Source organism: Cryptomeria japonica, chromosome 11, assembly GCF_030272615.1.
Source record: "Cryptomeria japonica chromosome 11, Sugi_1.0, whole genome shotgun sequence".
In the NCBI taxonomy this organism is placed as follows: Eukaryota; Viridiplantae; Streptophyta; class Pinopsida; order Cupressales; family Cupressaceae; genus Cryptomeria; species Cryptomeria japonica.
In genome coordinates, this window is record NC_081415.1 from 479,585,913 (window position 1) to 479,611,281 (window position 25,369).

The 25,369-nt window shown below is 38.9% G+C and overlaps 1 protein-coding gene across 7 annotated transcripts in view; it reads right to left on the reverse strand.

Annotated features, from left to right (window-relative positions):
* LOC131068727 (uncharacterized) overlaps positions 1-25,369 on the reverse strand; it is a 93,963-nt gene that overhangs the window by 37,537 nt on the left and 31,057 nt on the right. For 6 of the 7 annotated variants that reach the window (XM_058003983.2, XM_058003989.2, XM_059213874.1 and 3 more), the window contains one exon: positions 22,563-22,742. The exons of the other annotated variant lie outside the window; for it this stretch is intronic. In XM_058003983.2, coding sequence (XP_057859966.1) covers positions 22,563-22,742 — 180 coding nt within the window. The remainder of the gene's footprint in view (positions 1-22,562; positions 22,743-25,369) is intronic. 7 annotated transcript variants of the gene reach the window in all.

The window sequence follows — 25,369 nt, forward strand, 5'->3', positions numbered from 1 at the left end:
GATCTTTGTTCTTCGTTCATTGTCTTCCAAAGGACGTCCTTGACCATGCCTATCTTTGCCTTGTCTTGGTTTTGACGGAACATAAGTGTTTTAATAAAAATCGCTTTGGTCCTTGTCCAAAGGACAGGAGCGATATAAGTCTTTTAGCTCAATTGATAACATTTTGACGTTAAAAACCTTTGTATATCATCTTCAAAAGACACCTTCAACCTTGTATGATCTCGAAAAACCTTGACTTGACATGAATTTGAAGGAAAATGAAGGATCCCATACAAATCGCCCTGGTCCCTTGGAGAGGGACAGGAGCGATATAGCTTCTTTGTTCAATTTGATGATTGTTTAACGTTTGAAGCCTTTGAATATCATCTTTTAATCATGTCTTGGACCCTTTACGACCTTGCAAAACCTTGACCTTACGTGATTTTTGAGAGATTTGGCCAATATAATCAATATCGCTCTGGTCCCTTCCTGAGGGACAGGAGCGAACTTCAACATTTTGAGCTCATGCTTGCATTCTCCAACTTGCAATTGCTATCATCGGGTAAAACGTGATCCCTTGATCTTCCTTAATCACTTGATGCTTGACAAACTTTCAAAATTTATGCCTTCATGCAAATTTCGCTCTGGTCCCTTCCTGAGGGACAGGAGCGAATTGGGTGTTTTAGTGTAAATCCTTTCAATTTAGCAACTTTGGATACTTCGTTCTTCATTGGGACGCTTCGAAACGCCTTTGCCACCCTTCCTCTTGACTTGGAACGGTTTTGAACTTGAGGAAAAGGCAACATACTCATTGTATTGCCCTGGTCCCTTGGAGAGGGACAGGAGCGATCCTACTCTTGTGGACTTCACTTTACTTCATATCCTTCAAAAATTATATTCAACGGATTCGCAATGTTCCATTCCATTCATCCATGCCTTGGGATCCATTCAAATTGGGCAAGAAAATCATCTAAAACAAGAATCGCTCTGGTCCCTTCCTGGGGGACAGGAGCGAACTTAGGCATTTAGGTCCTTTGTTGGTGTTTCATAGTCTTCAATTTGTCTTCAACGGGTTCCATTCATCTCCTTTCTTACCTTCAAACATAAAACTTGCTTGATCTTTGCCCAGATCGTACCTTATGAAGAATTTCGCTCTGGTCCTTCAGTGAGGGACAGGAGCGAATTTGACCCTCTAGGTAAAAACTTCATCATTTCATTGTTTTTGATCAAGTCTGGATGCTCTATCATGTTCATTTCGTCCTTCACCATGCCTTTGATGTCTCAATTCGTCCAAACAAGGTCAGGAATGGCTCAACTAAGCATTTTCGCTCTGGTCCCTTGGTGAGGGACACGAGCGATTCGCCTTGGTCCCTTGGAGAGGGACAGGAGCGCTTTTCGCTCTGGACCCTTGGAGAAGGACACGAGCGAAACTTGACTTTTCGCACTCTCTATCAGGATAATTTTTATGGAATATAACATTTAAGTATAAGTGACATTTCCCTCTATGTTTCTTCTTTCTTATACTTTAAGTTATATTCCATATATACTTTCAGGATGTTTGAGAGTGGTTTCAGACCTCCAGGAGTTATATTGCAAAATCTAGTTTTTGGAGGTTTTTCAGTTTCCAGACTTAGTCAAATTTCAGGATCAGGCATTCCAGACTTAGCCAAATTTCAGGATCAGGACTTTACTCAAGCCGGACTTACTTATCCATGTGATCCCCTGGGCGACGTTCAAAATGCAAAGGCTAGCTAACAAAACCCTAAAAAACCTAAAGAACAAACCCTAAAAAGCAAAAAAACATGGGTCCCCATTTGCAATGGGGCGATGTGTGAAAACGTCACAACACTGCCATAACACTCACCATCAATCATCGATTAGCCAGACTTAGAAAATATTTGGAAAACTTCAAAATTTCACAATTTCTTCAATTTTAACTAGATTAACATGATATTTGAAATTCATACTCAGGTAACCCATCTGAAGCGTCATGACCCCTAAAATGTAAGAACTTAGCTTTTTGGGTAAAAACTCGAAAAAGCAGGTCAGTGGAACCAATACAAACCCTAGGTCCCCACTTCAAAAAAGAAAAAAGCAGACATCCCTAAAAAATAGGGAAAATTTTCTAAAAATAGCCATACCGAGGATCGAGCTAAAATGTCAAAAACAAAACTTCCTAAAAAATAGGAAAAAGCAAAAAAGAAAACTTTCCAAAAATAGAAAGTTGTCTAAATTTGCTCAAATCAATTGCGTTCTTCGTCCTTTGGCCTTTCTAGGCACTTTGACGGTGTCTAGACTCTGTTATCACTTGGCTTGCACAAACTGACTTTCACTTCTTAAGACTCAAACCGTTCAAAACTGACACACTTGGCAACTCTGAAGCAGAAGGCCACGGAACAATAATAAAAACCCTAGAAAGCAGGAAAAAGGGAGGGTCCCCATTTGCAATGGGGCAATGTGTGAAAAAAGGTCACAATGGAACCCAAGGGTGATTGTAAATATATTTGGTGATCCTCCTTGCATTTTCCACAATTGGAGTCACCCACTCAAGTTTGCCTATGTCCTCCAAAAGAAGGTCAAGGACGTGTTGCACAAGGTGTCCAAAAAAGAGTGGGGTGCCTCTCTTGGAGGATTTTTCCGGCAAAAGAAGTTATTCTTAAGAAAGATGCAACCAATTATGTTGTCCTCAATTTTTGATTTCAAAAATTGGACTATCATATAGAAATTTTTGGTAAAAAATGAAAAAATTTACTCCGTGGCACACTTCCCGAGGCAAAAATTCACCCCATCCTTAGACTAGATCGATCGTTAATCCATCCCCAAGCTACGTTTCGAATTTTGTCGCGTTTCGAGTCTGTTTGCTATGTTTTTGCTTCAATGTAGGGGAATTTTTCGATAATTACCAATAACTGGTAATTTGTTTTTCAAAACCCCCTTGAAGCTTTTTGGCTTGTAGGGGAATTTTTCTCCAACTGCAAGTTTTTATAAAACTTGTAATGAGGGTTTTAAAACCCCCATTACCAGTAGTTTGACTTTAAGTTAAAATAAAACTTGTAAATGGGATTTTAAAACCCCTTTACATGTCTTTGTAACTTAAAGTTATTTTTATAATGTTAAAATAAAACTTGTAAATGGGATTTTAAAACCCCTTTACATGTTTTAAGTGAAATCACTTGTAAAGGGAATTCTATTTCCCTATTACAAGTAATTTAACTTGTAATTTCTTTTCTAAAACCCGAAATTTGCCTTAGAGGCAAAAATATGAACATTTTATAAAACTACTTGTTTTGTTTCCAAAACCCGAAATTCTTCCATGCCATTGCAAGCTGATTTGGGTTCGAATTTTTTGGAGGAAATGTAGGGATTCCTTCCAAGTGTGGATTTTCTGCAACTTTGAAGGATTCAAACTCATTTTTCACGCGTTCATTAAACCATTTTTTCGCCATTTGTCTTCTTTAAAGCGTTTTTTCTAAATCATGCATTTATGCGATTTGCCATGGTTTGGGGGTTTCAATCCATCTATTTCTAAGGCGTTTTTAACTCAACCATAAATGCGTTGGATTCTAAGCATTTATCAAACCATTTTATGCGCATTTTTGGTTTTGGATTTGCAAAAAGACCCTAAAAACCAGTCACGTTTTTTTGCCAAAAATGCATTCTTCGCCTATAAGGTATGCTTTCAATCCTAAATTGTTTTTACTTTGTCTTGTATTTAATGATGAATTAAATCAGTTTCGAACTACTTCCTTGGCATTTTTTCTTGGCATTTTTATAGCAAATCGGTTTTGCTTTTCTCACAATGCGTGGCTAAGTTTTTCCCATTGTGTAAATTCTATTTAAAGGGCATCATCTTCCATGTTGGGTTGATTCTCCAAGTTTGGATTTCTTCTCAACCTTGCAAGGTAATTTTTATTTTTGTATTTCTTTCTTATTTCTTTCCTTGCATTTTCTTGTTTAGTTTTAGTTTTGTTCATGTTCATAACGGGTTTATGAGAGGAAATTCCCCATTTTACAAAGAAATTTGTAAAGTAAAGTTGTTCTTCCCCTTTGTAATTCGCCTTCTTTACTTGCATTCAGGTTTTAGAAACCCGATTGCAAGTAAGAGGAAAATTTGTGTTCTTCCCCTTCTTGAACAAAGACTTAACTTTCTTTGGTCCAAAAAAAAATCAAGTTTCAAAATAAGAAAGATGTGCTCTTCCCAATTTGCAAGTGTGAAAAGTTCTACCTCAAGATGTGTTCTTCCCTTTTTGGACAAAGACTTAACCTTCTTTAGTCCAAAAATCAAGTTTCAATGACGAAAAAATCAAGTTCTTCCCAATTTCGGGTTTTGAAATCCGGATTGCAAGTTGAAAGTTCTTTCCATTTTGGCATGATAAAGTTCCAAGTGATCTTCTTGAAATTCATTTTTACCTATCCGTTTCCAATTCCCTCATCCGTACTTATCATCCTCGCCATTTCCTACTTGCCTAAATACTATTTTTTTCATCCGTTCCTTCGATTTTCAGTTTGTAAATAAGTTTGCATTTGGATTTAGAAAACCAATTGCAAATGTGTTCTTCCCAACTTCCAAACTAAAAATTCATTCTCCTTCCATTTATTCATGCTTCGTGTTTTGCAAGTATAATTGCATTCGGAATTTGGAAACCCGATTACACGTTTGTACTTCCCTCTTGTGTACTTGCAAAACATGTTTCAAAACCCGAAATAAGTCAAAAGCTTATTTTTCCACCTCTTATATTTCCTCTCACAAAGCCAAAGTACGAAAGTTGAACTTTCCCATTTGGAGGAATGAAAATATCTAAAGGTACTGACTTTGATGTTGCCTTGATACTTTTGGATTTACATTGCAGCATTCCCAGTTGTTTCCAGATGACAGATGTATCATCATCTCCCACTCCAAAAAAGATGAAATATAGGTATGATAAATACCAAAATGAAGTTCCGCAGTCACAGGTTTCCTCCTCCCTTGATCATATCAAGGATACTGAGATAGGGCATGTTGACATGTCCGAATTCATACAAAGGATTGAAGATCCGAAGGAGGGGGATATGCAACGGTTGCTGGACAGCCATATCCATCATGCTGCATCCTTTCCAGTTGCTGCCCTAGAACCAGAATTTGTTCTAGCATGTGCCCATCATTTTGATAAGGAGACACGAGTTATTAAAAATGATGATGGAGAAGTGATCATTTGCCTGGATGCAGAAGCTATAGAGAGGGTTTTCAAAATACCTTCTAAAACCATTTATATAGAGATCTCCAAGCAAAGTGCAGCTGAATACTTTGCCAAAAGGGAGAAAGACTGTAAGCGTCATATCAACAAATGGATTCATGAACCTCGCACTGCGCTTACCAAATGGGCAAAGTTATATCGATCTGATTTCAAGAATGAGATCGGTGATACTATTACTCTTCTGAGTCGTATGATGGGATTGGAACATTCCAATGTTTTTGAACCTTGGATGTACCAATTTATTATGTTAATAAGGCAGTCTCAGCACATCTGTTGGGGTGAGATCATCAGTGATGCTTTGTGTGAACAACTTGCAGTCATCTCTACTACTTTTACCTTCTACATGAATTCATATCTCGTGTATATTGCTGCGTCACTTAGACATTTCCCAGGTCTTTCCACCAAGGGTGACCGCATGCTTGTACCCGTTTGGGAAAACTATGATCAGTTGCCTCTAAGATCAAGTAAGTCTCATTTTAGAAGGGTTCAGGACGCTTTCTTTGGTCATTATTTGTGTCAATTTGACAAGAACCTGAAGAACAAAAGAGTCTCAGATGAAGCATGGGAAAAGGTGAAAGAATATGGTTGTTTGTTTCTCCAATTTCCAACTTTTACCTAAATGAGAGTTGGATGCTATGGCGGGCAGCCTTACATGCTCCCACGATACCCAACAGATAAGATTATTCTCATGGAATTGGGAAGGCAGATCATGGTTGTGCATACACATCAATGAGTTAAGCACAAGGTTGGCATGGGTATTTCTTCCAACAACCCATTGAAGATTGGTCAATATTCTCTAATGACTTCAATCAAGGCCAGGGCTATGGAGACCGAGTTGCAGGAAATTAGACTCAAAAGATTCAAACCTAGAGCTGATTTCGATTACCGAGGCATGAAGGAGAAGATCAAGAAGACCTTCATCCATGTACATCGGATAGAAGATATCTGGGTTGATCTCCATACCGAAAAGGAGATTCGCAAGATGGATTACTGTCGACTCACTGCAGAACAGATTGTGGATCTAAACCTCGTGAATGTGCCACAAGGGATGATTGATGATGGCAACATTCTTGATCCTGAGTTTGTCAATCAGAATGTTGATGAGGCTCCACTTCCTTCTATCCACTGGTCCCATAAGGAAGGCACTTCTATCTTGGATAGATTTCAGTCAGTTCTTGCCAATACCAATATCTGGCTTAAGAACAATGGTGTCAAGCTCATTAAGATTAAGGTTGGGAAAGAAGATGATTCTACAGGTCCTCTTGGGCGGAAGTCTGAAATTCAACTAGACAATAAAGAAGGTGCATCCTCTTCTAGTACGAGGATTAAATTGCGAGTCAGCCGTGCAATGGTACTTCCTCCTCAGGAAATAGCAATTCAAGGCAAGGAGAAGCCACAGTTGGAAATTCATGTGATTGATCCTGAAGCTTCAGAGGAAGAAACTCAATTTGATAATGCTCCTCAGTCGCTTTCTACAGAGTCCCCACATAATTCTCTTTCTTCACTTCCTATTGAGGTACCTGTTGATGTGTATTTTTGTAGCGTCATAAAATTGCGACACTTGCAATTTCGACTGCATTTGGGTCTTCACGATGGCGGCGCAACGTTGAACCTGAATGGAGACCCCGAAACCTGTTTACGACATCAAAAACTGCATCTTTCTACACCTTGGCCTGATCCTCCTTGCACCCTGTTGTCCCGGGAGGTGGGACCATGGCGCCCAACGACCTGGTCCTTCAGGACCATGGCGCCCAGTGCCCTGGTCCCTCAGGACCATGGCGCCCAGCACCCTGGTCCCTGGCCCTGTTTTGGGCCCGGTCTCTTGTTGGGCATCGGGTCTTCAAGTTTGCAATTTGGAAAATAATGCTCCTAGGTCGGCCTAAGGTCGGAAAAATCAGTCTCCTAACCCTAATTGACAAGTATATAAACTACATTTCCCCTCCCAGAAAAAGAGGGAGGGCGAAAAACATAGGTATGCAAGAGGCGGAAGCGATATCCAAACGTTCAAACATTCAAGCATTCAAGCATTCCTTCAAGCAATTGAGCATTCTAAGTCTCCATTCAAGGCTAGGTGTTGCATTCAAGACAAGGATTCAACCATTGAAGAGGAGATCACCTACAACATACAACATACAACATACAACATCATTACACCTTCGCATGTAAGAATACAAACATTCTTACAACAAGGTATCAGTACTTGATTACATTACAAACATTTACATTTACAGCATTCTCATTTCTTGGTTAATTCCAAAACCGGGGTTTGACCTGAAGGCAAACCCCTAATCCCTAACCCCCCAATCGTCCTCTCTTTTCTGTGTAGGTTGCAAGTACGCAGCTGTAATTGAAGATCTGGAATCCTTGTGCAGAGACGAACAGATCCCCCTTCGTTTCGCGGATTTTTCGGAGGACCGTGTGCACTCCGGGCGCCATCGTCCCGTCAACTTTTGCTCAAACTTGCAGGACAGCATCGTCTCGACATTTTACTGCTGATTTCAGGTCCGTAGCTTCATCCTGTGTCCCTATCTCCGTCTACAAGCGAATCTTTCTTACTTTTACATACACTCCTAGTTCAATCCTTCTATCTACATTCTTTACAAAAGAGGGTATCCTTGCTGTCTCAACCCTTGAAACTCATTTAGAATTCAATCTTGCATTGTGTGGGATTGGATCTTGTGAGTTTCAACCCCTCTTTTGAATGTAAAGTCTCTCCTAAGTGAAAACCGTCAATCCTAGTGACCTCCTTTCTCTCTCCTTGGGGTGGGGGAACACCTAGGGTTCGATTTTCCGCTTTACAATTTTGTACACGACCAAACACAGAATTAAATACCCAGAGGTATCTTATCCTCTCTTGAATAAAGTCTCTGAATGCTGAAGATGTCGCGAAAAGGATCAATCAGGATGACTTCAAGGTTCTTTTTTGTAGGATCTCTACGTGTGGATAAGCACCAGTGGTCGTTGTGTATGTTGTTTCTTCAAGGGGCCTTATGTACTTTTAGAGAAAGCTTGTCCATGTTACTCTCTTTCCAAATGAAGGAACAGGATTTTCCTAACACTAACAGATTTTCAAAAAATGTCAAAAGATAAGGGTTTCAAGGAAGGAATACTTGAACTAATCCTAAGAATGACTCAATGAAGGCTAGACTTGATAAGATTCTACCAATTTCAGTATCGCCAAGAAATTACAACTCTACTGGAATTGATGCGATCTTCAAAGGGGATTCAATAGCTTTCAAATCATCAAGGATATAGATACTATCATAGAGATACATATCAATACTTCCAACAATGATTGAATTCTTAATCAATCTTAATGTTTCCAGTTGACCACACAAGGCGTCCTCACAATCAATAAAAAGCTAGTGGTTTGGAATATGAATCTTATCAAAGATCAAGCACAACACTTCGTCCTTCAAACTTAAAATTTAAAAGCTATTTCAACTGAGAGTGATTCAAGAAGATAAACAATCATGAAGATAGCCACAAGTATTGCAATAAAACACCATAACTTCAATATTTTATTGATCTCATAGCCAAATAGACAACAATTGTTCAAAATTCTTTCTTCACTACTCAATTTTGCTACAAACGATGACTAATTTCTCTCCAACTTTCTAACTTTCTAAACTTCTAAACTCCTTTCTCTCTAACCCCCCAAAAATGAAATGAGTGAGCGCATATATAGCATCCTCAAATACAATAAACGACCCAGATCGAAAGAAGATCAATGGCTGAGATTATGACACCTAAACCCTAATTAGGCTTTGTTACAAAAAAAGTCCCCATTTAGATAAACATCATTAAACCATAGCCAATAAAAATTTGGCACAAAAACCAAGACATAGACCAATAGGAATTAAGCTGCCACATCATTTCATAACCACTTTTCATCTAGGACTTTGTTCCCTTTCCTGTGCTCTTTTCTAACATATTCAATGAATCTGGACACAATTCCCTCAATTTCAGCAATGGGAATCTCAAGAAGATTCTTCATTCGTTCTTCCAAGTGAAAGACTTGATCAAAAGCAGTGAGAAGAGTCGTCTCCCATCCAGGTTCAAGTTCTTTGGTCTTCTCAATCAGGAACATAGTAGTATACATTTGATCTCGTTGCTTTTCTGTGATGATGTTCTCCTTCTTGCAAAAGATGACCTTGATTCTATCCTCCAACTCTTGGATGTCCACATCTGTCTCGATCTCGATCCGCCTGTCAAGAATGGTACACAACACCTCAAACACCTTATCTTGAATTAGATGAATGATGCCTTCAACTCGGCTGCATCTGGTGTTGATGTCTTCAAAAAGGACTTCCTTCATCTGGAGCAGAGCTGACCACTGTAGGAGGCTATGGGCTCCTCCATCCATTATCTTTTCTTGCGTCAGAATCCATCTTGGTGTTTCTCTTATCACTTGTAAGACTGGGATGATAACATCTCTAGTGTGAGTGAATGCAGCTACAGTTATCATTAGATTATGAATAATCTCAAGGACCTGGATAGCTCTATGAACTGTCTTCATCATCCTTGTTGCAAATTCAATAGCTACTTTGTAAGATTCATCAATCCAAGAACTCATAAGTTGAACCAAGCTCTTCACCCTTTCTGCCTCACCTACTGATTCAAGAGGGAGTGCATGTAAAGGAGATACTGTTGGATCCTAACGTCTCAAGGGCTGATTAAGATGACTAAAATAGTTCCTCCAAACACTGACCTCTCTCTCAAGCTTCTTATTCTTTTCCATTGTTTGCTCAGAGGTAAGTGGACCAAGCTCAAATGTTTCTAAGTCATACTCTTCTGCAAGAATCTCATCCTCATATTTGTCCACCACTGGTGTAGCTACCTGCACTTTCCTGGATCCTGTCTCATCTCTAATTACCTTAGACATCTTTGTGGCCTTCTTCTTCTCTATTACTTCATGAGAATTTCCTATAAGGCTTTCCAAGTCAAACACATCTTCATCTTCAACCACAACTACCCTTGTTAGTCTCTCTTTTAGCCAATCAGGAATGGCAGATCTTGTTTCCCTTACTTGTATTTCTTTAGGTAGAGGTCCATCTTCCCTGAAAGGAGATGTTGCTTCATCATCATTCTTTTCGCCTTGTTGCTCTCTAGTATCAACCTGAGGGGATTGACTCGATGAATGCTAAGGTATCTGTCCTTTTCCTTGCTCATTATTCTGTACCATGGATTCCATAGACTCGTCAATTTCATAGACTATCTGCCTCTGATCTTCCCCTTGACTTGCTTCCTTTTCATGCCTAGAAGATGTGCTTGGTGGGCGATCAGGATTTGTTTTCTGCTTCTTCTTGGAAGGTTCTCTCTTCTCAGGTCCTTTTCTCTTTGAGCCTTTGGAATGAGAAGTATTCTCACTCACACTTGCTTCTCCTTCTTCTGGTCTTGCTTCCAAGGTGAATGCCATAGATACATTCTGCTCCTTCAACTTTTGATGCTGTACATCCACCCATCTATGAGTGCAGGATAAAACGGGAGCCATCAAAGCTCTCAAGTCTAAAACCTCGGGCTCATTCCAATCTATCTTCACTTCTTTGTCTTCCTTCTCATAGGATGATTGGAGGTATCTACCATTATCCTGGGCTTGATCGGCTACTCTATAAATTTTGCATTTCCTGATGAGATCTAAGGGTAGCCTGGAATGCATCTTTCTTTTGACCTCTAAATCGTCTGGGACATTCATCCAAAAGTCCTCCACCTGAAACTCATGCTTGTACTTCTTGCCGACTGTCTCCTCCATATAACCATGAGGATCAAAATTTTCTCTCGAGGCAAAGGATGTGAATGAGTATAAAGATAATTCCTTTTCTGCATCTTCCGCGGCTTGAGTATTAGGACACACTTCAACTGAATTCCCTAGTATGATGGGCACGGGAATTCCATTTCCATGCTTGTGTCTGGTTGCCTTCGCATAAGCTGCCAACTGTCTAGTCACCTCAAGTAGTACTATCCTGTCTGTTGGATATCTTGGCAACATGTAGGGAGGTGAAGGACACCCATGAACTCTGATGTATGTGAATTTTTGAAACTGAATGAACCATGCACCATGCTTCTTCACAAGCTCTTGTGCATCCAGAGACAGTCGATTGTGAATCCCACCTTGCAATATCCTGGTAATATTCATCGTGAAGGTGTCATTGACTAACTTGTAGTCACTTCTAGGCGGATGATACAGTTGAACATAAGAATCACAAACTCTTATTTCTCCGAGTCCTCTTCCAATCACTCCTTTGTGAGGTAGCCCTACATCCTCGAAACTCCTGACCAAGGCATATATAACATATGAGCTCATGTGGAATGATTTGGTGGGTCTTAGCCTTCTCAACTGCACGTCCAGACAATTGCTAATGATTCTGGCCCAATGAAGCATTCCTTTTCCTTGGACAATCACTTGTATGAAGAAGAACATCCACTTGTCGAAGAAGAAGGCTTGAGAAGCACCCGTAACTCGATTGAGCAAAGTTATCAAGTCCCTGTATTCCTCCTGGAAGTCAATCCTATGTGGTGTATTGGGAATCTTGTTCAGGCGAGGCCGACTTTTGAGCAACCAATTCTTATTGATGAAGTTCAAACAAGACTCAGGACCATCTTCATAGATCGACCTTGCTCCTTCCAAGCTCTTGTAGATCATGTCTTTATGGTCCGGAAGATGAAGAGCTTCGCCTATAGCTTCCTCTGAAAGGTAGGCTAAGATGTTCCCGTCCTTGGTTACAATCGTCCTTGATTGTGAGTCATAGTGGTGAGCACACTCGATCATCAACTCATGACACTTGACTGCGGGAGGGAAACCTGCAGCCTTGATGATGCCACTCTCAATTATCCTCCTCGCAACAAGTGATGGCTTGCCAATGTAGGGGACCTCTCGAAACTTCTTCACATTGAAGTTTCCTAAGTTGGTGTCTCCGATATTATTCCACTTGGACACGATCTTGGTCTCCAATTCGTCACTCCTCTGATCTTCCTTGATGAGAGCCTGCCGAGTAGTAGATCCTCCGGCTTTGGGGATCGTCATTTGATGCCTACACAAAAATTTAAAATTAGTCCTTAAGCATCAAACCTTAAAGCATAGAATTTAAGACCTTTCAAGGGAATAATTCAAAACATTAATTTGAAAATGACATGATACCTCAAGAATTATAAATTCTCAAATTAATTATGAATGGAAATCAGATTTTACAAGACTTGAATTTTAAAAGATTGCTATGAAATCAAAATAAGTCTTGAATAGAAACTTCAAAAATTTGATTCTTCGTACCTCCTTTGAAAGCTTAACTATGAACCTTGGAAAATGGAAGAAAGACCAGATTTTGCTGGATAAGGATTGAATTTTGGTCTCCCTTTGGATGAATTATGCCTCAATTAACCTTCAAAAGAACTTCGCCTTCCACTAGCCTCCAACCACTTAGTAAATTCTGGAAATTAGCCTTCAATTTAGCAAGAAATTCGCCTCCAATCTGGTATTATTCACTCCTCCAATCTGCTCTTGAAATTCGCATGAGAAGAATAATGAATGAATGATTTGAAAATGCTACAACACTCCTCTCTTATATAGGGCGCTCACCCTAATTAACCATGAGGCCTACCTAGGTTTTTAGCAATAAAATAAGATAAAATCCCCTTTAGAAGGAGGCTGACTTGCTTGTAGAAGCAAATAAATGAATTTGAGCGCTCACCTTTATTTTTTAAATTTTAAAATTAAATTTAAGACTTGAAAGGTGTTCTTTTTGTTTATTTTTAGGCTTGAAAATTAATTAATTCAATTATAAAGGCCTTAAATTATGCGAATTTGATCTAGCTCCCCCAAATGTCTTAGTTTTGGCAAATTTAATGAAAATTGAGGAGTATTGAGGTTTGATTGAGGCTTTATGAAGTTTCCTTTCTCCCTTGGGCATTGAAATATCCAAGATGATGAAAGGCATAAACCATTTCAAGACTTATTTGAATCTCACATCCAGATTTGCTCACTTCATGAGTCAAAAATTTTCACAACCTAGATTTGTAAATTCTCATGCTCTTGTCTTCACAATCTTGCAATTTACCCTTGACTCACTCTAACAAGGTTGAATGATAGGATTTTTGATGATTTCGCCCTGGACCCTTTGGAAGGGTCAGGAGCGATTTTTCAAATTAGGACTTGAATATCTCATTTCTTGACTGCAAAATCTTCCGGAAGGCAAGCTCATGTTTGTTTTGACCTAATTAAAGTCTTGCATTTCAAATTTTAACCTTTCACATGGGCAAATTAGGTGATAATGTGATTTTCGCCCTAGACCCTTTGGAAGGGTCAAGAGCGATTTTTACTTTTTAAGTCAAAATTCACCTTAGTTTGATCCTTAACCTCCTCCAAGGCAATCTCCAGGGTCTATTCATCTCCATCACTGAGTTGGCTTATCAATTTTTGAAGGAAATATTGTTCTTTTGGGAATTTCGCTCTGGACCCTTTGGAAGGGTCAGGAGCGAAATTCTCTCTTGAGCTTAAAATTCTCATTTTTTGAAGGTCTAAATTTCTTCAAGGCATTCCAAATGGCTTCTTTTACTGTAATCCAAGCCTAGTTTTACTTGAATTTTGGAGGAAAAGGTGTCTTTGATGTTTTTCGCCCTGGACCCTTTGGAAGGGTCAAGAGTGATTTTCCTTGCTTAGGCTTACTCCTCCATCATTCTGACTTCAATCCACCCCTCAAGGCTAGGCAATGGTCTTCTTCATTCACTCCACCCAAATTTGGTTTGTTCTTGCAAGGCAAAATGGGGTATTAGGAATTTTCGCCCTGGACCCTTTGGAAGGGTCAGGAGCGAAAATCCTTCTATGATCTAGAATCATCATTTTTTGAAACAAACATCCACTCAAAGGTGTCTCAAGGGCTTTTTCTACCTTGGTCTAGTCTTGTCTTAGCACAAACTTGGAAGGAATACATTGGTTTTAGGATTTTCGCTCTGGACCCTTTGGAAGGGTCAGGAGCGAAAATTAGGTTTTAAGGTAATTTTCCAATCCTTTTATCTTCAAATCACTTCCAAGGCATAAAACATCTTGCCTCACTCCTTTCCAAGTCATGAAATCCAAACTCTTGTCTTAAATTTGCAAGAAAAAAGGAGAATTTCAAAATTTCGCTCTGGACCCTTTGGAAGGGTCAGGAGCGAATTTCTCTCTTGGCTTCAAAACCGGCATTTTAGCAACCCAATTCCACTCTAAGGCAATCCAAATCTTCTTCTCACACCCTTGTCCAAGCTTAGTTTTGTCCAAAATTTGGAATAAAGGATAGTTTTTAGGATTTTCGCTCTGGACCCTTTGGAAGGGTTAGGAGCGAAAATCTCTCTTAGGCTCAATTCCTTCACCTTTTCAACCTCAATCATCTTCAAAAGGCAAAAAACACACCTCCTCACACCCATTCAAGCCATAAAAACCAAAAAGTTGTCCTGACCTTGCAAGGAAAATAGGTGTTTTTAGGAATTTCGCTCTGGACCCTTTGGAAGGGTCAAGAGCGAAATTCACTATTTGGCCCAATTCCTTCACTTTTCAATGATTTCTTAGCACTTCAAGTCATTCCCAGGGGCAATTCCTTCTATATTTCACCTTATCCCACACTTGACTTAGCAAAACTTGATAGCAAAGAGAGATTTTGAGAAAATTCGCTCTGGGCCCTTTGGAAGGGTCAGGAGCGAATTTCTCAATCTTGACCAAAAATCTTCACTTTTTAAACTTGAAACTTCTTTGTAAGGTGCGATTTCATGTCTCATTGTGCTAGGAATAGGATTTCATGTCCAAGAAAGGCTAAAAAATAGGTTTATAAGGAATTTCACTCTGGACCCTTTGGAAGGGTCAGGAGCGAAATTTCCTTTCCTGGCCAGAATCCTTCATTTTCATGACTTCTAAACACGCCCAAGGGTTTCAACATGCTCTTTCTTCCTTTGATCATGTCTTAGACACCTCAATTTGACCAAACAAGGCAAGAAATATCTCTTATAGAGATTTTCGCTCTGGACCCTTTGGAAGGGTCAGGAGCGAATTTCTCATTTTAGGCCAATTCCATCATCATTTCAAGTTAAATTCATCTCTCAAAGGAAGAAAACACTACTCCTCTCTCATCCAAGCCATAAAAACCAAAACTTGACTTGATTTTGCAAGAAAAATAGGTGATTGAGGAATTTTCGCCCTGGACCCTTTGGAAGGGTCAAGAGCGAAAATTCTCCTTTTGGGCAAAATCCTTCATTTTTCCAAGTTAAAACATCTTCAAGAGGCAAAAGCAAGTTGTTCTTGTTTCATTCATGCCAAAAACTTGACCTTCTTCATTGCACAATAAGAGCTTTTGGGAATTTTGCTCTGGACCCTTTGGAAGGGTCAAGAGCGAAATTCACCATTTTGTCCAAAGTTCTTCATTTTTACAAGCTTCCAAATCTTCAAAGGTATCAAATAATGTCCAATCTTCATTCCAAGAGACCCTACACATCAAAACTTAGCCAAAGTTATGAAGAAATAAGCTCTAATAAGATTTTCGCTCTGGACCCTCTGGAAGGGTCAGGAGCGAAATCTCCATTCCAGGGCAAATTGCTCAGTTTTCAAGTTTCAAACCACCTCACAAGGCAAAGTTAGGTCATTTTCCAAGCTAGGAACAAGGTTGCAAGTCTATCCAAGACAAGAAATAGGGTTTAGGATGAAATTCGCTCTAGACCCTTTGGAAGGGTCAGGAGCGAAAATCCTATTTTAGGCTTGATTCTGGACATTTTGAACTCCAAATTTCCTTGAGAGGTAAACAAAGACCTTCCTTCACGCATCCCCATCAAAATCCTGCTTTTCACTAGGCAAAATGAGAACTTTTCAAAATTTCGCTCTAGACCCTTTGGAAGGGTCAGGAGCAAAATTGACATCTCAGGCCAGATCTTACCTTGGTTCACCTCATTTTCCATCAAACTTGATCAAACTAACTCCCTTGCTTCACAATCAGGACAAATCTATCACTCAACTGGGTCTAGGCAGGGTTTTACTAGGTTTTCAAGGCCAAGAGAAGGCAAGAAGGAGAGATTTCGCTCTGGACCCTATGGAAGGGTCAGGAGCGAAAATCTTGTCCTTGACTAGCTTTCATCACATCAAAGCTTAAAACTCTCTTTTAATGCAAAAGATGACAACTTTCTCCATCATGTCTCAAAAGTCAACAATTTTGGTCATACCCTTCTAAAACACTTCCAGTCATCATCAGGTGCATTCATTTATCATTCACCATTTCGACCTTCCTTTGATTACTGACTCTGCTCAACTGACTCAAACCAAGAAACAAACATGACTCCGACAAGAAAACCTTCAAACTAGACCTAACCTGACATGAGACCTATTCACCCTGTCCCCTGATCTAACCAATCTTGACTCTCCTGAAAGGCATGCTTCATTCTGGTAAACTTGAGGTTTCAGGCAGACGGCTAACAACTCCCCAAAATTAGGCTAGACTCAGCTTGAAAGAAACCCTAAAACGAGCTTCCAAGATTAGCCCTAATCTAGCCAACCCAGGCAAACCACTCACTCACTCAAAAAACCTAAAGGCGGAGAGAAAAACAAGCAAAAGGAAAGCAAAACCTAAAGCAAAAAGAGGGGGTCCCCATTCTAATGGGGCGATGTGTGAAATGGTCACAACAGTACCCATGTTTCCTCCTGTGATAGATGTGAGCTCTCAATCTACCCCTTCAGTTTCAGAATCTCCGCAGAACGTCCTTCCACTTTCAGCAGCAGAACCATCTCAAGGTCATTCTCAGGAAAATTTGTTGAATATCTTTTCAGATGATCCTTCATATGTACCTGTGTCTGATATTGATACTTCTATGACCTGTTTTGATGAGTTCATGACATCTTCATCACATCTTGTCGTCACTCAGCAGACTATGGTGGCTATCCAGACGGACACTTCTCCCAAGGTCACCACAGTTATTCAAACAGAAACTGCTTCTCCCTCTATCCCAGAATCAGAGTTAATGGCTTTACCTCCATGGCTCAGTTCCTTCACTACAAAGAGGAAGAAGCAGGTGATCTCACCTGATGCCTTTGACTACCAACAGTTGAAACAATCAAAACCTAAAGCTGTTAAGAGGGCAAAGACAGTTTCGAGGGTGACCGTTGATGAAAATCAGATGAGAGTGGCAGAAATTGCTGAACCAATATCAAATAAACCAGTTGAAGAAATGCAAGCAGCTGATTATCGGATCACAAAAGTGCAACTGGGTAAGCAGACTCATTAGGTTGTCAAGCATGATGCTCAACAAACAGTGGCTACATTGGTACAACGGTATGATGAGGTGTTGACCAAGAAAGATCAATTGAAAGTAGAGAATCAAAGACTCATGGCAGCCATCCAAAGTATTACTCAACCTTCAAGTGGAGAAGGCCAAGTACCTATTTCCTCCAGGGTCAGTGAACCAATCCAATGTATCGAGAGAGCTGCCCAAAAGGTTCAAGCCTTAGACACCTGGGTTGATCAACTGCATGACTTATGTTCACAAGTCATAAGACAAGTATTTGAAACAATGGTTAAATTGGAGATCATTGAAGATAAGTTGAATCAAATCTTGGGTGCTTTCAAACTAAATTTGGAGAAGGTTGAGGGAAATTTAATTTCTTGGCGAAAGATGTCTCAACATCAGTTGGGTGTTCTTCAGGTGCATGACGTAATTCCTTCTAGAGTCATGTACATTGAATATGAGGAACTTCTGGAGAACAAATCTCTTGTTCTCAAATCACTCATTGAAGAAATTGATGAGACCTTAAAGTTGAGTGAAGCAGTCTTTCAAGATGTTACCTCCCGTTGTAAAAAGGCATCTTGCTACATTTTAAATCAGAATGATGAGCTGCTGCCCGAGGAAGAAGTTCTTGCAGATCTGCAACTCAAAATTCATGATGAATGGAGAAGTGAGCAATTCTCAGTCGCTTCCATTCAAATATTGATTAAGTATCATACTGAGTTGCAGGGAATCCGGTCAGCATTGGAAAAGGGCAATTCCACGCTATGCCAATGCCATGATGTCATCATAAAGACTAGGGTGGTGGCTATGAACACTCATGAACCAGATCCGAATGAATTGCAGAAAGTTATTCAGAAGTTCGAATTGTTCATATCTTCAAGAGGTGCAACTTAAGTGTTTTTAACACTTGTTGTAAAATTTTAAAATTGTAATTTCAGAATTGTAGTTTCCCTTTCGGCAAGTTTACTAGTAAAAACATTTTTGTAATTGCAAGTTGTCATCACTTGCATTTTTGTAATTACTTGTAAGGCAACTACAAGTTGTGTCCGATTAGGACTGTAGTTGGAATAAGTCTTAGTTAGTTAATGAAGTCATAATTAGTTGTTGAATAGGTCTTGGTGGTTGAGGGAATTTCTCAAGTTAGTTAAGATCCTCCCACCTTTTTCTCAAGGCTCCCCTCCTATAAATAGAAGAGAGGGTCCTTTGTAATCTTTATCTTTTGGGAAAGCAAGCAAAAACTTTGCCAAATTTACAGCAAGAAGTCTTTGAGCTTATGTATGTGAATTGAAGGTTTTGAAGAATAATAAAGAAGGATTACTCAAGTTTTGAGTCTTTGAGCTACAAGTTTGATTTTGACTCTTTTTATTTATTCTATGCAAAGTGTTTCTAAAGGAGCTTAGTCCAATCTGATTTGAAGTCTTTGAGCTGCAAGTAGAGAAGATTAATTAAAATAGGAAAATCTCTAGAAGGAGCAGCAAGTCTTTGAGCTTGCGTCTATTCTTGAGGAAAAATTACTGTTTGATAAGAAATAGCAGCAAGTCTTTGAGCTTGCATTAGTTCTTGTCTTTGTGTTGAAAGAATAGATTATCTGTTATCTTTTATTCGTTGTAAAATTTAGTATAGCAAAGGGTAGATAGGACTTCCAATAGTCAAGTCTTTGAGCTTGATATTGCTGTCCCATCCCGAAGGAAGTGACGGAAGTCTTTGCGCTTTCAGGAAACTTCATTTCCTTTCTCTCATTTCACTTGAAAGTAATTACTGCTGTTCATATTCAATCGCTATCATTTTCTGTGAAGAGAAAAGGATATTGTCTTTCTTAAAGAAAGAAGGAAGACTGCTATACCATCCTGTTTTTATTTCAGTTTTAGTTAGATAGGGGGAGCCTTCCCTTAATTAGGAGAGTTTTTACTCGTGTGCTGTGGTTGAAACCACAATTTTGTATATTTCCCCAAGTGTACAAAATTTTCAACCAACAAAGTAAAACAAAGCCACAAGTGCAACAAATGAAAATATTGGTAATGCCTAAAGGTGATAATTCAAAAGGATTCTACCTGCTGACACATGTTGTTGCATTATCTATGATGATTTGCACCACATTCTGTACCCCCACCTCCATCACAACCCGCTCCAACATTCCAGCCAATGTTTCTGCATTTTTCACCTTACTGGAGGCATCAACCGACTTCAAGAACACTACATTGTCCTTGCAAGCAACCAAAAAATTCATAATGGTGCGGTTCTTGCCATCTGTCCACCCATCAGAAAGAATGGTGCAGCCATATTTTGCCCATTCATTTTTTTGTTCCTCTACCACTTTCTTTGCCCTACCAATAGCATTTGTGAGCAACCTACAAGAACAAAGTGAAATTAGTTCTTAGTACACAATTTTGATTTAATAAACAAGAAATCTACAAAACAATTAAAAATGAAATCAAGTGGACTATTTAGTAATTTACTAACCTCTCACTCAACTCCTTGCGAGTAGGGGCCTTGTACCCCTTTCCTACAACTGTCATTGCGGTCACCAAATTTAGCCAATAAGGATTTTCCGCCACATTGAATGGAATGTTGTTGAAGTACCAAAATTCAGCACATGCAATGTGGCATTTCTCATGTGCCTCCCTATTCCATCTAGTGGCCTCTAATGATGGTTGTGCTCCAGGTGTGTTCCTGGGCACAAAATAGTCACCTATGGACCCTGATCGTGATGCAATAGTGGCATTGTCATTGCTAGAGCCAGGTACTCCACTAGAGAAACCAGATGCAATGGGCGAGGTGGTGGTGGGTTTGCGAATATGTGGGCCACGCCGAGAGCCCACTATGCTCTAAAGTGCTTCTTGTTCCTCTTCAATATCAATAGAAGCACCTTGAGATTCAGCTATGGCTGATCTCATGGCTAGCTATGCCATCTCCCTCTGCAATTTCTTCTCTTCCCCAGCTGCAAGTAGGGCATTCATTTCTCTTTTTATTTCAGGAGTGGTCCCTATGCATTCTCTAGCATCATGTTTGTCTATGTCAACAAGGTGGTATTTGAAGCGATTGATGCCTCCATGAAGTACTCTTTCACACTTTATGCAAATAACTTTCCCAGGTTTAGGTCCCTCATATGCATACCTCCAAGCCCTATCTCTAGCACCTCTAGGACGGGTGCCTATATAACCAGATGGGCATGGTTCTAGTGGCCGATCATGACTTGCCATATTTAATGCTTAGTTAACCTACACATACAAAGTGAAAAAAAAAAGTTAACATTCTAGTTAAACAATTTAGCAAACTATCTAAATTAGTTGAAAAACATTTAGACATCATTTAAAGTTTAAAAAGAAAAAAAAACTATTAGGGTTTGATTTTATTTTGAAAACTAGATATTCTTCAAAAAAATAGTGAAAAAATCTACAAAACTTGTCAAAACTAGTGTTAAATCTTGTTCAAATAAATTAAAAAGATTTTAGACTACTTAGGAATGATTTCTAACTTATCTAAATTCAACAAAAAATAAACAAGATGTTTTAAAAAAGCATAGGAAAAAAATTAAAAAACTAACCTGGGAATCTGATTTTTCTTTCAAATCCCCTTCAAATCCCCTTCAAATCCACTTGGAATCACTCCAAATCACCTTGCAAGTCACTCCAAGTCAACCTTCACCCTTCTCAGCCCAAAACTCAATCAAAAAACACAAAATGAATAACCTTTCTGCTGTTTTGTGTTTTCAGGCACAGGCGGGCGAGTTTTTGATTCGGACTCGATTTTGCTACTACTTGGAGTTGTGTTTTTTATGAGAATTCATTCTGAAACATGCACTAAACCATTTTTCACAATATTCATTGAATTATACATAAATGATGTGTTGCATACTTACAAATGACAGATTCGTGTCGAGATGGATTTCACTTAAATATATGAAAGATTGCAATGCCCCCACTTTGAAATACAATTAAATGATAAATGATAATCATAAAATTAAAATTAAAAAATAAAAGAATAAAATTAAATATAATTAAATTTTAATTAAGTTAATGAATGGTCAAAGACATGAAATGAAAAGTTGTGACTCCCTCAAACAGGAGATATAAAAGGGAGAAGAGAACCTCATTTGAGGGGATAATTTGAGGAATCAGAAGTGCAGATCTGATATAAATAAGAAGTGCAGATCTGAATATGAAAGGTTGTGTTCCTTTCAAAAGGCAGAAGTAATTAAGAGTTGCACTCTTTCAAAGGGTGCTAATGGTGGAAAGGGTATGTCTCTTGCCAAAGGGGCATACATGATGAAGAGGTGTGACCTCTCCCTCACATTGGAGGATATAAAAAGGAGAAAGTCTCATTTGAGGAGGACATCCAAGGGAGATCGATTTGAAGAATAATTTATTATTCTCAAAGTGCAGCAATGAAGAGTGACGACTCATTTCTTATGAAGAGGTGTGACTTCCCACAAATGAAGATATAAAGAAGAGATCAATTCAATTGAGAAGGGGGAATTGGAGGAACCATCCATAAGATCAAAGAAGACAAGAAAGTCAATGGATCAATATCTAATATCAGAATTAATAAGGGTAAAAAATTAGAAGACTTTGGTATTTACAAGGGCAAGATTCAGGGCAATCCCAAAAGGAGACATTACAAAGATACGTACATTTTTTTAAGAATGCACATACTCCCATAGCCTATGGTATACCGATAATACTTTTGGGTTTGACAGAGGCATCCAATTTATCTGAAATCAACTTAAGAGGCAGAACTTCTCGGAAGGGATTTTAAACATGCATGGAGTTGAGTAATGTTAATACCTAAATAAAAGAGAAACAGGATGGGTACTCATGATAGAATGGAGATGACTTTCACTATAAAATTATAAATTTTTAAAATCAGGCCAAAGAAGAAATTTCATGGTTGTATACACCAATGAAAATCTCAGAGCACAAAACTTATCTATGAAATGATATGATTTATAACAACAAGATCACGGTTAATGACATAGCATGTCTGGATTCCACTAGAACAATAATGATTGTAAGCCATCATGTTTTTCATAAATCACTAATTACCACTGAAGGTACATAAGATGGTCATAATTCAATTAGAATCAAAGAGTCAAAGAAAGGAGAAGAAATATGGGAAACTGACCTCAACACTGGAATGCACGTGAGATTGATGAGTACCGTTCAACAACTTTGCCTCCTTGTCATATACATTTGCTAGGATAGACACATATCTCCTTAAGAGATTATGCCTAAAAAGGAATATAATTGATACATTCTTTTGTTTAAAATATGCCAAGGCTTCTTTATTATATTCCATAGCACCCTGAAACAAAAAACAAGAACTTTATGCTCTCTCTCTCTGTTTTTTTTTTTTTTTTGTGTATATATATATATATATAGCCAACATTGAAAACAGCAAGCTAAAAAACTATTAAGTTGAAGTGTGTAATTTTTGTTCGAAAAACAATCTATTAAATTAGAGAGAGAAAGATGAAACTTTTCTATTTTCAGTAGCCTGAAATTCTAGAGAGATTACCCTTCCTTTGTTCAGGTTCTATTCTAGAAACTAAAAAGGCAATTTTACCCCCATGTGTACAAAGAGGATCTATTGACACATTAAGTCCATCTTCACCAGAAATCTGGACATAGTTCAACAATTCGTTGACAATTCAATCAGCATTCTACCAAGTTGGAGGTGCCTTTCATTTGAAATTTTGCTGAGGAATGTTTTTTTAATCTGACCAGGTAGAGAGAGAAAGCGAGAAAGAAATTCTATTAAAATTCATAAATGACCAAAAGTAGGTCAATGGGACTCAAGAGTGCACTGGTTTACAATAAAAAGTTCTAGGACATGAAAGAATCATAGTGACCCACAAAAAGAAAGAACCAGAAACCAAAAACAAAAGTTATATAAAATACAATATAGCTGTGGACCACCACCACAAGTGATCCAAAAACTAATACAAATAGCCAAGATGGGGAAACAAAAACCCCGAATATAAGATAAGGAGGACTAGAGAGATAGGAAAGTCTCATCAAGTATCACATTCTAGGCCTGAAGTGAAGGAGTCATTGGTATCATTGTCAATCACTGAGAAAGGACCAATACAAGATCTAATACTGTTCACCAAGTTGTGCCTTAGGCTAGGAGATCCAAGCTAGGCAATCCTAAGAGGAAACAAGGTAGTCCCTCTAGAACGACACCTAACATCCAATGCTGAAATAACTCTGGCAGTAGTGAAGAAACTCATAATATGCACATGTCCAATGGTTGGTGGGTGGCCAAAGATGAGTAGATCTACGTTGCCAAGGAGCCAAACCAAACCATTGGGAAGAAGTAGATCCATGTTGTCAAGAGGGAATGTGCTGAGGCAAAAGTTGTGAAAAACATTGTCTCACAGGTCTATCTACATCTATGCATGGAATTAGTGGTATCCAAGGGCAATTTAGAGTCCTCATTCTCTTGGATGGACTGGAAGAATGAGGTGATCAACGATCTAGGATCGCTAGAGACCCCATGTAAGGATATGCATCAAAGAGTGACAAGCTCTCATAGATAGAGGACCAAGCATTGCTGGCCCAAATATCTAAAGAAAGTAGAGAGAATGTTGCTTGAGTCTCTATGGAGACAATAGTATCTCCCTTAAGTCTCATAGTAAAGTGGGCATCTATAGGAAGCGCTCCTCACTCTCCCCTTCCTAGAAGGAGCAAAGACAGAAAATTCGATCCTAGCAAAGAATATGATGATTTGTCTCAAGACTCTCAACTCATAGTGGGTGGGAAGATAGCCTCATTTGAGCAAGGGGAAACCTCAAGCCATGTGATCAATGATAGTGGGCATAGTGAGAATGACATAAGATACCATCCTCCACCTATAAGAATTATGTGCTTGACTATGAGAATGTTATAGTGTGATGTCATCTAACTAGTGGATACAATCTACCTCAACCTACAAGCCTCATCTTGCTCTATTTAAATCTTGGTTGCCTCTACCTCTAAACTTTAAATCATTTTGTTCAAGCCTCAATTTGCTCTATTTGAACTATCAATACACTATATCTCCATTGATCCCTCTTAGTTTGGACCAGGAAAAAAGCAAGCTTCAAGCTAAATAGAATAATAGGGGAGGTCCACGTGACCTGGATGTACTGTCCATAAATGTCATATGAATCTTTTCTATTTTCAATAGCCTAAGCTGCATCTAGAAAGACTGGTTCTTGCTTTGTTCTTATTCTATACCTAGAGACTATAAAGAGGTGATTTTACCCCCATGGGTACAAAGAGAAGCTATTGACACTTTGAATCCATCTTTCCTAGAAACATGGACATAAGTCCAACAATTCATTGACCAATTCAATCACCATTCTACCAAGTTAGAGGAATGGAATGTAGATGAGGTCCTTCATTTGAAATTCGGCCCAAGGTTGTTTTCCCATCTCAAGGAGTTAGAAGCTCTTCACCATCGCTTCTTTAGAGCATTCTTTTTAGCTTACTTTGAATGTGATATCCCAACAAGAAAAGTGATCTCCAACATCCTACTCATCTTTCTATCTCAAAAGGAGGATTTGTTTTCACCCATTACAAACTCCTCTAAACTTGTTAGTACTCCATCAAAGAATGAAAATTCTTCGTTGAGTGGCTCCGAAAAGGGTTTGACACCTTCATCTAGAAAATGGCAAAAAATATTGTGCTTCAAGTGCACCAAACATAATACAAATGAATGTTGCAACCTCAAAACAAAGAAAGAAAAGACCCTTGCGGCTGACTCAAAGTGAGCCTAGAATTTGAAAGATTCAAGTGCCCAGTCCCAGACTCCAATTCTTATCTCATCATCATGGTAAATGACTATTCTTCCAAACATTTGGAGAGCTTTAAGGTCAATTTCCTAGAGTTCAAATCAAAGAGAGATTGGTGGAGCTTGCTTATTTAACAAAAAATGATGGACGATTT